Raw genomic sequence first — 15,718 nt, forward strand, 5'->3', positions numbered from 1 at the left:
GGCGTACGAACTTTGCGTGAACCATGGGAAGAGGAACGCTCAGTGACCCCGGCCGGAGGAGCTACCAGCACTGCAACCATTGAGTGGAAGTGTGGGGCTCCGCATTCCCCGCAATATCCCCGCGATCAAAGTACCCATGGACAATGAGAATCTGACTGATAGGTATGGAACCGGTGGCTCCGGTGCGGTCTACAGCACTCCTCGCGGTTATGCGTACCAGATTAGTAGGGTCAGTGAGTCGCACAGCGACGACATATCTGACGGTGTTTGTTCTTTTTTGCGACGTGGGACGCACAAACCGTCCGGAGACCGTCCACGCTCACTGTCAGGCACGACCACGGGGCTCGCCACAGGTTCGTGTCTGAGACGAGACTCGGGGCGATCGCCGCCACAAATGTTTATGCTGCGCGTCAGCAAACGTCGGCGCCCGCACTCGGCGGCCAGGCAAGGGTGGTATGGCCCAGCATCCTGTTCAGACGGCCTCCATGCGCACTAGGGCGAGTAAGGTCGACTCGGGTCCGTTCAATGATGGAGGTTCTAACAAGGCCCCGATACGACGTCGGCGCCATGCGAGTTGGCTGCGACAGGTGAGACACAGTAATGCGGGCACGCTCGGTGGCGCGAACAATGTTGATTGCTAACTTCGGTGCCTAGCTTCCACAACTTTTCGTCGTTCGAACAGCAAGCTCAGATTAGATTTAAATGGAGTGGCATTACAAGTCTGCAAGCGGGCCAATAGGCTCCTCGGGATCGCACAGAAGCCGACGGGCTGCGGGGAATCTACGCGAGAGATCGCTTGCTTGCACGGGGGGTCCGTCGGGGAAACGAGGCGTCTGGGCTTGCGGTGTGACCAACAACCACCGGGACACACGCAAGGGGCATACTGTCGACTGTGTCTGACAGAGTTGTACAGAAGACTATAAAGCCTACTACCCACGCTCGTTATCATCCGTCGCTCCTTCATTTCTCCACTCTCTAGCGCTTTACGAAACCTACACCTCACACGACACCATGGCGGGCGGAGCAGTGGCCAATGTCGGTGGAAACGCGAACCTCATGCACCTCGTCGATCCGAACCGGACGTGGTACAACAACCGGCGGTACGTAGCTGCTTCGCAGATATGGGTGCCCCAGCGCGCTTACACGTCGTTGGTCCGAAATTTCAGCCTTATCTACCTCCACCTCTGGATCCTGCTTCTGTGAGCTGACATTGGCTCTGTTTGCACGAAGATAACTCTGACAAACCGCATGCTTGCTACAGCCTCATCACATCGTCCACCAATGGATTCGACAACAGTCTTATGAACAGTTTTCAGTCAATGCCTCAATGGGAGGACTACTTCGGCACACCGGTGGGAGGCAAGCTCGGTATCTTGAACGCCATTCAAGTGAGTTTTGGGACTTCGTTCCTCGGTGGAATGACCATTTGACCGAGTTTGTCTAGAACATCGGTTCCCTGGCCGGCTACCCATTTGCGCCGTATTTGTCGGATGGCTTGGGCCGGCGCAAAGCCATCTGGATCGGTGCGACTATCATGCTCGTCGGGGTCGGGGTGCAGACAGCCTCGTACAACCTGAGCATGTTTATCGGAGCGAGGTCTGTGTCTTCTCTGTTCCCCTGTTGATGATTTGCTGACAGCGTGCTAGGTTCTGCGTTGGCTTCGGCCTAACATTTGCAGCGAACGCGGCACCTATGCTCGTCACGGAGATCGCTTATCCAACATACCGTGCTCCTATCACCTCGTTGTACAACTCACTGTGGTACACAGGTAATATCATGTGCGTCCCCAGATACCTTGACGTGATATGCATTTCCTGACTGAGCTGCGTCGTCAGTGCTTCCTGGTGTTCGTATGGCACGGAGAGGATCGATACTAGCTGGTCATGGCGTATCCCGTCGCTGTTGCAAGGCCTCCCGTCTGTCTTCCAGTTCTTCTTGGTCCTCCTTGTTCCGGAAAGCCCCCGTTGGCTAGTGTCCAAGGGCAAGGAGACACAGGCTCTGAAGACGCTCGCATACTACCACGCTGATGGCAACGAGCAAGATCCGCTAGTTCAGTACGAGTTCGAGGAGATTAAAGCTGCTATTGCTCTTGACAGGCAGAGTGAGCCATTCATATTTATCTGGCTCTGAGAGCCTCGATGAACTTTCAAGCAGGTGCCCAGAGCGTTGGATGGCTGTCTCTCGTCAAGACACCAGGGAACAGGAAGCGGATCATGTTGATTGTTGCGATCGCGTGGTTCTCGCAATGGTCTGGAACGGACTTGTCTCGTTTTACCTCAACAAGGTTTCGACACCATCGGCATCACGGACAGCACCACTCAGCTTCTCATCACTGGGTGCGTCTCTTGTGTTCATTTCTCTACATGGTATGTGATGCTGTCGTCTCCAGTATTCTTGCCATTGGAACCTATGCTGGGCAGTCTTCGCTTCGTTCCTTGTTGACATTGCTGGGCGGCGGACGCTCTTCCTCACCTCCTGCGCTGGCATGGTCGTGTTCTTCACCGGGCAGACTATTTGTTCTGCGGAGTACGCGCTGCACGGGACTGCCGCGGCTGGCCACGCCGTATCGCGTTATTTTCCTATTCTACGCCGCATACGAGTATGTGCCTTGCTTCTGTCATGCAAGTCGTGTGATGTGTCCAACAGCATCGCTTCACCCCGCTTATCGTGTCGTACACGGTCGAGATTCTGCCGTTCTCATCCGTGCGAAGGGCTTCAACGTGTTCAACTTCGTCGTCTCCCTCGCGCTCATCTTCAATCAGTACGTCAATCCGATCGCGCTGCAGAACATCGGGTGGAAGTACTACGTGCGTCACAGCCACTTTCTCATCAAGCTTGGCTCATCACTTCGTTACAGATCTTCTACTGCTGCTGGCTCTTTTCCAGTCGTGTTCTGCTTCCTGTTTATCGTGGAGACGAAGAACCGGACCTCGAAGAGACCGCGGCGCTGTTCGACGGCGAGATCTGGGGCGCGGGTCATGGAGAGTGGCGTGGTTGCCGCCGACGAGGTACGGCACGATGAGCACGAGGATGGCCCCAAGAGCTCAACCCTATCCGAGCGCCCCACGCTCGTCCAGACAGCAGCTCGTCGTCGGACGAGAAGGCTTCGGCCTAATCGCCGCACCGTGCCCCGTGGAAACGCGAGGGTCCTGGGACCGCGATCTGCACCCCCCCTTCCGACTTAGTGTAACCATAGATTTTGGATGGACGACTTCGCTGTGTATCATTGCTTTGGAATCTGGTTTGGCTGCGACGACTACTACTACCCTGGAACTACTGTAGCTCACGTACCGATAATATCACCCCATCATCATCGTCCTCCGAACCGCCACCACCCCTCCCACACTCGCACTCTCACCGACATCACGCTGTAGTATTATGCACTAAAGTATCCGCGACGCACAGGACTGCCAGTAATCATCCTCCCACATAATACATACATCCTTCAGCATCCGCGCGTGGCGTTTGGCGAGCCCTTCTTGTCACTCATCTGTGATAGGGTGTCTGCTCAGCCCAAGGTAAGGAGATTCAGCAGCCAGACAAGTAGGTGAAACTGCCGGTACTGTGCTTGGCAGGCGCCCATTACTACTTGACCGGCGACCTCCGATCTGGATCTCCCCTCCTCCTTCCTCAGCCTCATGCTTGAGTTCTGCTTGAGTTGCCACTCCATTATACTCACTGTGATGTTCGAACTGCTGCTAATGCGAGTAACGCCGGGTTTCTAGTCCTCAGCCCTCCGCGAAATGGAGGAAAATATGCGATCTATTGCCGCTGCATCGAGCGGAGGACCATAGGACTCGCCACCACGACTTGGTAGCTTCTCGCACTTATTACGAGCTTGACTGTGCCATTGGTAAGTCGTCATGTATTTAGAATATCAGGATCCCCTCGCGGCACCCGTCTCCGTCAGTCAATATTAGGCGCAGAGTGCCAGGACAAGTCGGGATCGCTTGACCAGAGCAGCGGAAGGTTATCGCTGCTGTCGTCTGAGATGTCAGTCGTAAAGGTACGCCGGGCTTTTGAACAATGATACGTGCTGCTTCCGTGGCATGCCGCTGACTGACCCGGAGGCCGCTCAAAGGCCCCGAGAGTCAAATATATGTAGTCGCGCAGCGCTCAGCGGCTCTCCATATCATCAGCTTCTGGCAGTTTGGCCTCTGCGACCACTGACATGCACAGGAGATCCATCTCACTGTGGTGATCAGTGTCGGCGTGGATGCTGTGCTCTGCCATGATGCATTGCCGTAATGACCGCCGTCATGCGGGTGGAAGTTGAAGGACTCGGGCATTATCTGTCTGTTGTTGATAGAGGATCTGCCTCAATATCAGTAACGAACACGGCATGTGTTCCCCATCTTCGCCTCCATGCCATAGCATGAACCTGTACATTCATCTGTCGAGGTGAACTCGATATAGTACGTGCGCCGCACCAACCATGTGAACGTCTTCAGGATTGTTGGACCGGATGCATCTCCGCCAACTTGTTCTATCGTGTTTCTGTCTGTTCTCACGTTGACAGCTGTCGAATTGCCTCACCGCCGCCGCCGCACAACCACGACAGAGGTCTGGTAGATGGCTAGGTACGCTGCATCGCGGCTCAACATATATGCATCCATCTATCATGTATGGAGGATGCGTGGCAGCAAGACTGCTATGGCCAGGTACTCGACGACCTGAGCCTGAACATAAAGACCACACCCAGCTCGGGTTGTCTCTTCAGGGCGGCAGAGTTGACACGCTTTCTCCTCCTAGCGTCTATGGCTGACAGGGATCTTCTCGCCCTTTTAATACACCCTCGCTGCCAGTGCTTGTGCCTCAGTGTGCCCGGTCACGGGAGAAACAAGTTCGCCGTCCTGACTCAAGATACGGCGATTCGCCCTCCAGGCTGCCGCCAGCACGTTGCATGGTATATATGCCTCTATTCGCTTGCGCTTCGTGAAGCTTATCCGTACCGCTGCTGCTACCGCTATCCGAGTCGACTGCAACTCCGGACTCGGAGTCTGCCACACGATTCGCTCCATCGCTCATAACTACTGTTGTTAATGGCAGACAGTGCAGCCAGTCTGATACAGGAAGAGTCGGTACCGTTTTCTGCGCGTCGCCGTGATACGCTGACCAGCACTCCAGTCGTCTACTCAACAATCTCGTACTCGCCGCACAGGGTAGGCCGCATGCCTTTCCAATGTATTCTAGTACTAGTACTGACCATGCGCTTCTGTAGCCCTTTGCTGCTATGATTACTGTATAACCTTCGCCAGCGAAGTCAAATACGTATGGTCGAGAAAGTTCTCGCTGGCTGCCGCCCTCTTCTACGCGTTCCGCTATGCCGCGGTGTTGAATACGCTGTTCATTGCGTTGGGATATTTCCCTGGACGGAACTGGAGCACCCCACATGTAAGTACTTGATTCGCCCGGCCGCGCGTCTGACTTCATTGTCTCGCAGAGGTCAGCCTGAATCGATGTACTGCTGCTGTGCAGTATGCTCATTGGCCTGGGTAGCTGCGTGATTGTTATTCGCTTCGAAATGGCGGGCGATGTCTTGATATTGACCACTTCCACGGGTAAGCAACAGTTGCAGCATCTGACTATCTCATGAATAACTGTCAACTGCTAGTGTTCACGGCGATGCGCGTATTCGCGCTTTTCCATCGAAGCCTATATCTGTTTGGCTTCTCCTTATCTTGGGCCTGATCGCACCCGTCATAACAGCGGTGAGCGGTTTGAACCTGCATCTGGCCAAGCCTACGTACTGATTAATAATGTGTCGAATCTGCCGACAAAGTATTCCTTCATTCGGTCTACACCAATATTGTACGCGATCACACCTGACTATCAGGTGTGTTACATCGACACTGCGAACGTTGTCAATTAGTGAGTCCCGTCCATGCGAATTTCACCTATAAATCACACCCTCGTCTAACATGCGGCCCCCTGTCATTCGCAGTTGTAAGCAACATCTCTTGTGTCGGACGCACGAGCTCAATATTCGGCACATTGGCAGGGATGATGGGTGCGCGAGCATCGTCCTGGTGTTCGACGGGTTCGTCTTCGGCATGACATGGTGGGGCACGCGCCGCGCGACAGCGCTCGGAGGCTCCAGGGCTGTCCTCATGAGAGATAGTGAGTGTTATCATCGAGTTAGACTTCCACTTCCACTGAAAGTATGAATCATCTCCCGATAAATAGCTGCTATTTACTTTGGGTGCGCGCCGAACCCTAAGGAGGGCGTTGATCCGAGCCGGAACTAACTGTCGTGCCCACCATCTCGACCCTAGATTTCTCTTTGCGCTGAACGTCCTCGCGATAGCCATCGCCGCGGTGCACCTTACAGTCAGTGTCTCTCCCGCATCCCTCCGTCAATGGTGCAACAACTGACGCTCACTCAGTTCATAGTCGTCGTGAACACATGGACGGCAATGTTAGTCACCTCCCTTTATCTTCGCGCCCCTACTGACCCGTCCTTTCCTACCATCGAACGCACCCCACCCCTACCTACAGACTCACCTCGGTCCTCCTCTCACGCCTCATGCTCGACCTCCGCGAGGTCATCGCAGACCTCATTCCGAGCGACACGAGCCGCCACACCTTCCGCAGTGGTTCGACGAGCCTCTCGCGCACGCTGGGCTCGCTCCACTTCACGCAGCGCGGTGCGGCCCCGCCCTCGGAGATCTCTATTGAGCTGAGTCCGGTCAGTCCTCGTGCAGGACGGCGGCGCGGGGACTCGGAGGGGGAGAGCTGGACTCTAGGTGGAGACGAGAGTGAGGGGTGAGATGGTGAAGAGACGACGTGGAGGTGTCCCAGGTCAGTCGCACCTTCGTGCGGGAAGGCGTCGTGATGAGCTAATGGCGACGCCAATTTCTTGAGTTATTGGGCCCTCCATCGAACATATTGTCCTTGATCTGGTCACGCTCGCAGAATCGTTGTGGTTGTCCCGGATGACCCATGCACCCACTATCCCGACTCGGACCAAAGCTTTCAAAGGGCCTAAACGGCCACCCCACATCGTCCATGGTACGCCCCGCGTCGCAAGCGCTTTCGGGAGGTGACAATGCATACTTCGCACGAAGCAGGTGACCATTAGCCATGCGCACGTTGGCGAACGAATAAAGGAAACCCTTTTTGGTGGTGGCCACGAGCCAGTAGCTCAGGCTTATGTTCGCGCATTGAACCATTCTGTAGCCCTACTAGTAGCGTGTTGTGCTGACTGGATTCGTACTGTGCAGCATCATCAGCATGCTTGTCTATCTCCAACACGCTGTACTTGGCATTGGGATATGGAGTACGCACTAGTACTACTGGCATAGCAGCGGCAATTAATGAATGAACGCAAACACTTACGCAAGGTATACCGTATACGCAGGGGCACTTCAATGTTTCAAACCGACAGACCGTGACTGTCAGACAAAACATTCTAGATCCTTTCGGATCGTCCCACCGTGCCAACTGGCGTAGGTCTCAAGCCTGAGGTGGATAAGTGCTCAAATTCAAAACGCGGGCCAGCGTGGTACGCAAATAATAGTCACAGTAGAGGGTGTGACGGTCGAGTAACACCATCACGTGCATGTGGTACCCATTGTCAATGCGCGTTACGCCTGGAGTGCTAAGTACTGTATGCATACTACCACTTCAAGTACTTACTGATATACACTTGTTTTCCGCCTCTGGATCGATGGAGGAGGCCGTTATAGTGGAAGAACCTATCGCAAGCGACCTCCGCTCCGTCCCTAACTTCTTGTGAGCCACATCTCTAGTCACGCATTGAACACGGCCCGGTTGAACTGGCACTTTGTGAGGTGAATTCCACGTACCTCCTCGCATCTCGATAACCTGTGATGCAATTGTGCAAGGTCTCACATGTAGAGTGCATGGAACGAGTCGGCCCGTGTCCTTGACCGACCACTTCGCCGCCGCATATTCTTCTCTATCTCAGCTTCGTGCGATCTATGAGCGACAGCTGTCCGGAACGTGCAACATTCAACACCGCACCCTGCGCTGTCTCACATACCATGGACACATGTTGATGTGTGTCTTGTCCTGAACGTGGCAAGCTTCACGCTTCAAGCTCCATGTACCATCCTGTTGCGGAAGAACTAGGTATTCCCTCCGAAGTACCCAAATTTCACGACGGCACGGTAAGCCGCTCCCTCAGGCTCAGTATTGCTTCTGTTACTGATCGGTCTGCTACTCAGCGATCTTCACTGGTACGTCCGTTTGAGTTCAATACCGCCACTAGTATTCGGTGGTCTTGTCACGCAGAAAAAATTACAGAATCTTTTACGGATAACGCCGGTGCTTCGCCCTCCGAGCGGAAATTGAGTTCCGCAACTTATATGCTTCTACTCGCTTGCCGCAATGTGCCCCATTACCCTCGTTGCCCGTCTACGTCTGTTGCTCCTGACTACAGTCTCTATCCTGGAGACCTCGCTCCCTGACCTGCATCACAGCGCAGTCCCAAATGGCCAACAGACTAGCTGAGTATTTTAAGGAAGAGTTCGTCACTAGGTCTCTATTCCACAACGTCTTGGCTAACTAGCCTTCCAGCCGTTTACTAAGCTCCCTGCTTCTTGCTGCCCAGGGTACGTATTAATGAGCCGGCGTGGCTGCTTCAGTGCACTTACCATAACTCATGCACTGCCCTTAGTCCTCTCCTGCTATGACTACTGTCTAACCTTCGCCAGCGAAGTCAGATATGTGTGGTCGAGGAAATTATCTCTGGCCTCTATCCTGTTCTACGCCCTCCGGTATTCGCCAGTAGTCAACACGATTTTCGTGACGTTGGGTTACTTCCCTTGGCGGAGTTGGCAGACCCCACACGTACGTTCTTGTCGGCGAAAGCAGCGCACCCAATATGGCTTATCCTGTTTCTTCGCAGAGGTCAGCAGTGATTCGATACTTATCTGCGGGACCTTCCATGACCCTTTCCTATGGCGAGAAGCTGCGTCGTTGTCATGCGCCTCGAGATGGCGGGCGACATATTGGTCTTAACCGCCTCCGCACGTAAGTGCCCATCCAGTTTTCTTGTAGAAGCTCTATCATGCAATAAAATGACAGTGTTCACGGCGATGCGTGTATATGCGCTGTTCCATAGAAACATATTCCTTTTTGCCTTGACCCTAGGCTTAGGTCTCATTGCTCCCGCCATATCAGCTGTGAGTAACATGTCATTTGTTGATATGGCTGTATACGCTCATTGACGGGTTCTTGATACTCGCTGTTTAGTATACTTTCATCGACTCCCAGCCGACTCTGGAGAAGTTCACGCGTAGCTCTCAGTTTTGCTACATCCAAGATGCGTACGTGACTAATCTGTGAGTCCCCGTTCGGAAACACTTTTGTCACGTCCTTTATATTTACCATTCCATGCTTTTGTACTCCAGTTGTAAGCGTCATCGGGCAACTTGACGGGAACACGGGTTTGACGCATTTCTACAGGGATGTTGGGTGCACGCGCATCGTCCGTGATTTGTGATGGCCTCGTCTTCGGATTGACGTGGATGGTTGTTCGGCCTGGGGCCGCAACTGGAGAGTCGACAACGATGCTTGTCATAATGAGAGACAGTGCGTGTTTTGATTTGATATTGAAGAACATACCACAGCTCATGCCATACACAACTCGGATGAACAGCAACGATTTACTTCGGGTGCGTGATAACATAGGACACTTGAGCCTCGACACGAATGCTCCAGCTCAACATGCCATCCCACTCATTGTTTTGTGTTCAGATTTCTGTCAGTGCTGAACATCATCGCTATAGGCTTTGCCACGGCGAGCTTGACTGTGAGTACATACGCCCATTCCCTGGCATGTGGTGCGACAGCTGTCTTTCTTCTTCGTTCAGCACTTCATCGTGGTCATAACCACATGGACAGCTTTGTGCGTCACCCGTTCTACAATCTTCCCATCTTCTTTCTTACCCAATGTCAATTTCCTCATTGACACAGACTGACATCTATCCTCCTATCACGCCTCATGCTCGACCTCCGTGCGGCCGCAGACCTCCTGCCTACAGGCTCCGAATGTAGCAACCACTTCTTCTGCCGTGCCCCGCCGAGCCACTCTGAATCTGGCAGTCTGGGCTCGCTCGTATTCACCGTGCGCACGGCCGCGTGTGACCCTCCGGACGTGCTACCACTGTCGGGGGTGATCAGCTGCAATGCAGAACACTACGGGGAGTCAGAGAGCTGGATAGCCACTGATCCTGGCGAAGGTGATTATCTATCGAACTCTTCCGTGAGAGAGGACGTCGGATCTTGTAGTGCAGTGGACTCAATGTAATGCACTGGCGCGGTACTCTTCCACAACGTTATGTCCCGATCTGGTTGTGTATAGGACCGCCACAGCCCTATACAGTGCCTACTAATACCTATGCAGAAAGCTTCAGTCAGACTTGAACATTTGAACTACTAGTTGGCTCGCAAGAGCCTGTGAAAGACAACGGTGGAAGTGCGTCTGCTACTTACAGCGAAACGCCTGCCCCATGGCCGACTAAGATGCCCTTACCACTAAGTGCTGAGTTTTCTAATAGGCATTTGCGTAAGTCATACGCGCGCTTCGGGCGATCCGGATCACCGTGAGGAGGAGGAGGAGGAAGGTATTCTATTCAGTCACGACATCTAGACGTCTCGGCGCTTTTGATGTGTGACGTGTCCGTGAAGTCCGGATTGCCCAGTATCAGCCGCTGGGAGACGGTCACGATGCAATTGACCTTTGGCCGAGGGCCCGGGGACCAGCGCGTTCTGCTCCCATCGTCTGCGAGACAATACTGTTCGTTGCCGTGGAACTCGATCTGCTCGTCCTACTGAAGACTCAAGAGCCCCATCATCATTGCGTGAACCTCATCTTCGTCATGTTCCCAGCGCCGTGGTGTCCAGCGCTAGCGGGCTCTGCCCACTGGCACGAGGCTGTCCTGCACTGCAGGGTGTTCCGCTACTACTCATGCACATGTCTGAGCCATTCACACCAGTTAACCCGAAATTGGGTTGTCGCGCTCTGTAGTATTGGACCTCTGATCAGGTCTGCCTCCGACTCATCTTCATGTTATCAATATTGACCGTTGCTTACAGCAATATCCACGCCGAATCAGGTTACCTTCGCTACTGATTGTTCAGTGGTCTGGTCGGAACAGGAACAAAAGATTTATTTCGTGTGGCAGCAGCCACGGCGACTCGCCTTTCAAGCTGCCGCCGTCAAGAACTTGAAGGCTGAGTACACCGCATATAAAGTGTCGCTTACAGGTGGTAAACTTGAACACGACTCGTCCCACACCGATCGAGAACTTCACGACTGCGGTACTGTGACAATTCCCTACACACTTCGACTACTCTCTCTGGCCGGCTATAGCGCAACTGCCTGGCAATGGCTAACAGCCCGGCTAGCTTTAACCAAGAAGAGTCTGTCTCCCCAGCCTGCGCTCTTCCGCAATCCACGCTGACCAGGACTGTAGCCGTATGCTCAATGATTTTCTCCTCGCTTCACAAAGTATGTCTTGGAAAGGCCTATTCACTGCTCGTTGTTGCTCATATCACTCGCCGTAGTCCTATGCTGCTACGACTATCTTCTAACCTTCCCGAGTGAAATCGAATATGTGTGGTCGAAGAAGTTCTCCCTAGCCTCTGGCCTATTCTACACACTTCGCTACCCCGCAGTGTTGAACACAGTATTTATAGCACTGGGAAGCTTCCCGGGCCGGAGCTGGCTGACCTCACATGTAAGTTTGATGCGACAATTTTCGACCAGCGACAGTACTCATCTCGCTTTTACAGGGGTAAGCATAGCAGCCTTGTTCATAGGTCTTGCCGCATGGCCTTACATGGACGGAAAGTTGCGTCATTATTCTCCGCTTCGAAATGGCGGGCGACGTGTTGATCTTGGTGGCCTCTGCGCGTAAGCAGCTGTCCGCTCTTCTGGGTGTCCATCGGATCGTGACGTGAACTGCACCGGCAGTGTTCACGGCAATGCGTGTATTCGCGCTTTTCAAGAGGAACAAGGTTCTGTTCGCTTTCACTCTAGGCCTAGGCCTCATCGCTCCCATCATATCCATCGTAAGTGCCACAACAAATCGGAGCGACCGCACGCTATTGTTTATAAACTCTTTATCATTGCTGACTAGTATACGTTCGTCAACTCTCATCCAATTCTGGCCGAGATCACACCAACGTACCAAGTCTGTTACATCGAGGATGCGTACATCAATAATCTGTGAGTCCAGCCTAGGCACAATGCCAATACCAGGCTGATGTTGGCCTTATCGTACACCACAGGTGTATGTAGCATCTAGTGGTTAATCCGCGATAATATCAATGACCTGTTTGCCTAGGGATGATGGGTGCGCGTGTATCGTCTGTGGTATTCGACGGTTTTGCCTTCGGATTGACCTGGATGGCCACTCGCCCGACGACTGCCATGGCTTTCAGAGGCTCGAAGACGATCCTCGTTATGATGAGAGACAGTGCGTGCCACAACTACGGTCCAATGATAGCACCGCATCTAACTGCAACATGACATGTGGTTCTCTGGGCGCGCAGCTGCAATCTACTTCGGGTACGTGATACATGCTCTGGGCTTCAGAGGACAGCGGATGCGAAGCGCAGTCGATGTTAGATTGCTGTTCGTGTTGAACGTCATCGCTCTAGGCCTTGCCGTCGCCCGCCTCACGGTCAGCACCATCTCTACATCTTCTATCTGCGTCCCCGATGACTGACCTCGCGTTGCGCGCAGCAATTTATACTCGTCGTAAGCACATGGACCGCTATGTCCGTATCATTCCTTACACCGCAAACCTCTCGCTAACCCTCATCTTTCCGTCTACTATCACTCAATGATTGAACATCCTCATTAATCATTACGGCACACCGTGCCACCGCACAGACTCACCTCCATCCTCCTCTCCCGCCTCATGCTCGACCTACGTGCGAGCGCCGCGGACGACCTAGGAACGGCAGACTCCATCGACAGTCGCACCTTGAGGTTCTGGGACCCGTCCACGAGCCTCTCGCATACGTTCAGCATATTATCGCCCACCGGGTGCACGACAGAGGATACCCTAGCACTAGATGATACGCAGCGGGACAGCGAGGCGAGATCTAGAGCTGGACCACTGTGACCGTAATAACGGAGTGCTTGGCCGCAGAACGTCCCCGACAAGCCTGACCTCGTGTGGCCATGACTCGGAACGAGTGTGAAACTGGCGTACCAAGACTCCGCACGCTGGGGTTTGTGCTGCGATGCATTGAGCATGACTTACTAGACTAGATAGCTACTATCGTGTTTTCCCCTCCTTGGCAACCGTTCAATACGATATATCATATCTACTCTCCAACAAGCCAGCATACAACGCAGTGGCACGACTACGACGTGATGCGAATGTGTAATGCGGGTGCAGACAACAGTGCATCGTTCAAAAGAGAATCCTCCAGCGCTCAAACGGTAAGTACGCGCACACGAAAGTAATCAACATTCATTGGTACTTAGTGATCCGTTCCATTCAATAAGTTATAAATGCAAGAGGGCAGGGTACGCGGAGCGATATGCGAAGGAGAACCATTAAGGATATCGGCGCATGAAGGCAACGGTCATACAATAAGTAATGCTCATCCGGTCCAAACCAAGAAACAGCTCCCGTTTTACGCCCGCGGCAGCGGGGACGGCGACTCTCCGCCCTCCGGCCCCCTCGGCGGCGCGGTGGTCTTCAAATTCGTATACGCCGGCGGCAGCTCCACCGTCTCCGGCTCTCCCTCCTCCTCTCCCTCCTCCTCCGGCGGCCCCGCGTCCTCGTGCTGCACGATGTTCACCGGCCGCAGAATCGGGGGCATCCCGCTCTTCCGCGTCTGCATCGTCGACGTCGCCGAGGGCGTCCCGGGCCGCCCCGCCGCCGCCAAGAAGCCCAGCGTGCTCCCGCTCTCGCGCCTCCCGCGCCCGCCGCCGACTTCCGACATCTGGTGCGTGCTGGTGCCGGTGGTGGACGGCTCCGGGTCGGGCTCGGGCTCGGGGAGGAGGAACGGCTCGGGCTCGTAGTACTGCGGGAGCTGCTCCCCGGGCCGCCGCGCCCTCGTCCGAGTTAGCGCCGTGGAGGAGGTCGACGGGGCGCGTCGTAGGGTGCGCGCGCCGGCGGCGCCAGAGGAGGAGGCCGACGAGCGCGAGCGCGAGGAGGAAGCCGACGATGCCGCCGACGACGCCGCCGACGATCGCGCCCGTGTTGGTGTGGCTGCTGCTCGGACGACCATCTCAGCGCGCGTTCGCAGCACAGCCAAGTGCACGCAAGACCCACCTGCTCGAGGATGTGGCACTACTGCCCCCGCCCCGCCCGTGCCCGCGCCGCTCGTGCTCGTGGGGTAACTGCCGCCCGCAGGATTCCCCGGCGTCGAGCTCGGCGAGTCCGCGTTGAGACAGGCCTGCGAGGACCCCTGGCCGACGATGTAGAGCCCGGAGCCGGCAGAACCCGCGCCGCGGTCGTCGCCGCCGACGAGGAGGATGGTGGTGCCGATGCGCACGGACGGCGTCCAGGTGAAGCCGTAGCCCTCCTCGGGGACGGTCGAGAAGTTGGACTCGGGGATGGCGAAGGACTGGCCGCCCGGGATGACGCCTTGGAAGCTCGGGGTCCTGTTGGGCGGGGTTAGTGTGGATTTGGGTGAGAGTGGGGCAGAACCGGACGCACCCTTGCACTTTCGCGGGGTCCCACCATATGCGCGTCGCGGAGCACTCGACGATCTGGCGCGCGGGGACGATGCTAAACGCGAATTCGGGCGAGACCTGCTGGGAGGAATCGTAGCAGCTTGAGTCGCTGCTGGCCTGCACCGTCGCGGCGACGCTCGTCCCGCCCGAGCCGAAGCCGGTGCTGTCGCTGACCTGCAGGCGGATCGGTCAGTTATGGGCTCACTGCATAGTCTGTGGCTGGGAAACGAAGGCACGCATCGTGCTCGATACGGAAGCTAAGTCCACATCGTTGGGCCCCGCACAAGAGTGCGCATAGGAGTGTACATCGTCGGACGTTGGCTTTCAGTGATCCGGACACTGTGTCGCACAACCTGGGCCGCCGTGGCCAAAGTCGCGGCTGCCTGGCTCAGCGTGGCCGTCGAAGTCCTCTGCGTCCTGCGTGATCCCATGCCAAACCCGCTGGACTCCGCCTATGTGTTTGTGAAAGGCGCGGGGCTCGACGCCATGGACTTGGAGGAAGTGGGCTCCCGTAGGCAGACCCTACACACGACCCTGTTGAGGAAGGGCAGTCGTGTATGGGGCCCGATTGAGATAGAGGGTAGTTCGGCCGGCGGTGGCAAGGACTGCTGCGGACGATATCGATGTACGCTCCACCTTGACCAACTTGACAGACCGCAGTTCCGGCCGTCTGTCGTCCCGAATATATAACGCTGCGTGCCCCAGCACGCCCTTCGCACTCGACGGCATCCTCGCGCCTCCCTCGCACACCCACTCGTCCCAATGTCCTCCATTGACCACGCACCCCGATGCCCAGACACCAAGAGAAGTACTCACCACCGCCACAAACTGCGAGTCCGTCGGGTACGGCAACTGGAAGCTCGTCTCCGTGTCAGTAAACTGCACCGCGAATATCCGCCGGACCTCCACGTTGTTCGGGAGGGTCGACGCGCCAAAGGGTATCACGAGCACGGAGTACGGGGGCGTGCCGCCGCCGCTGAGCGACAGCGAGAGGTTCTGGCATTGCTGGGGCGTGTTGGTGAAGTTCCAGGAGTAGGCGGACGCGCG

General features: G+C 55.3%; 4 protein-coding genes across 4 annotated transcripts; 3 read left to right on the forward strand and 1 right to left on the reverse strand.

The window, feature by feature from the left end:
* Positions 1–1,011: 1,011 nt before the first annotated feature.
* Positions 1,012–3,115, forward strand: B0H18DRAFT_1120859 (general substrate transporter; the record flags this gene model as incomplete). Its single annotated transcript, XM_048034220.1, has 11 exons — positions 1,012–1,100; positions 1,167–1,199; positions 1,262–1,388; positions 1,445–1,596; positions 1,647–1,778; positions 1,836–2,101; positions 2,155–2,336; positions 2,390–2,599; positions 2,712–2,807; positions 2,858–3,008; positions 3,078–3,115. 11 exons carry the CDS (start codon positions 1,012–1,014, stop codon positions 3,113–3,115), a joined length of 1,476 nt encoding a protein of 491 aa, XP_047891380.1.
* A 1,927-nt stretch (positions 3,116–5,042) lies between these two features.
* B0H18DRAFT_1120860 (uncharacterized protein) lies at positions 5,043–6,769 on the forward strand (the record flags this gene model as incomplete). The annotated part of the gene is made up of 8 exons (XM_048034221.1): positions 5,043–5,077; positions 5,128–5,162; positions 5,222–5,354; positions 6,002–6,120; positions 6,187–6,202; positions 6,276–6,330; positions 6,387–6,418; positions 6,499–6,769. 8 exons carry the CDS (start codon positions 5,043–5,045, stop codon positions 6,767–6,769), a joined length of 696 nt encoding a protein of 231 aa, XP_047891381.1.
* A 2,155-nt stretch (positions 6,770–8,924) lies between these two features.
* On the forward strand, positions 8,925–13,103 carry B0H18DRAFT_956209 (uncharacterized protein; the record flags this gene model as incomplete). The annotated part of the gene is made up of 20 exons (XM_048042441.1): positions 8,925–8,997; positions 9,118–9,149; positions 9,220–9,308; positions 9,378–9,379; positions 9,433–9,558; positions 9,597–9,641; positions 9,756–9,778; positions 9,840–9,874; positions 9,943–10,208; positions 10,409–10,534; positions 11,065–11,238; positions 11,536–11,708; positions 11,738–11,765; positions 11,945–12,042; positions 12,111–12,199; positions 12,318–12,326; positions 12,415–12,449; positions 12,526–12,656; positions 12,719–12,753; positions 12,869–13,103. The coding sequence occupies 20 exons, from the start codon at positions 8,925–8,927 to the stop codon at positions 13,101–13,103; spliced, it is 1,824 nt and encodes a 607-aa protein (XP_047891382.1).
* Positions 13,104–13,390: 287 nt separating this feature from the next.
* B0H18DRAFT_512369 (uncharacterized protein) lies at positions 13,391–14,804 on the reverse strand. The gene is made up of 3 exons (XM_048038375.1): positions 14,655–14,804; positions 14,268–14,599; positions 13,391–14,210 (listed from the first exon to the last, which is right to left on the reverse strand). The coding sequence occupies exons 1-3, from the start codon at positions 14,679–14,681 to the stop codon at positions 13,544–13,546; spliced, it is 1,026 nt and encodes a 341-aa protein (XP_047891383.1). The 5' UTR covers positions 14,682–14,804; the 3' UTR covers positions 13,391–13,543.
* Positions 14,805–15,718: the final 914 nt, after the last annotated feature.

Source organism: Fomitopsis serialis (assembly GCF_022376445.1).
Source record: "Fomitopsis serialis strain Sig1Antser10 chromosome Unknown B0H18scaffold_53, whole genome shotgun sequence".
NCBI classification, from domain to species: Eukaryota; Fungi; Basidiomycota; class Agaricomycetes; order Polyporales; family Fomitopsidaceae; genus Fomitopsis; species Fomitopsis serialis.

Bases quoted from the DNA above. Each gene is read 5' to 3' on its own strand.
- B0H18DRAFT_512369 (XM_048038375.1), bottom strand. From the start codon at position 14,681: ATGGTGGGACCCCGCGAAAGTGCAAGG. The intron at 14,600-14,654 runs GTGCGTCCGGTT...CCCGCCCAACAG, and splicing joins GACCCCGCGAAAGTGCAAGG to GACCCCGAGCTTCCAAGGCG. The intron at 14,211-14,267 runs GTGGGTCTTGCG...TGGTCGTCCGAG, and splicing joins AGTGCCACATCCTCGAGCAG to CAGCAGCCACACCAACACGG.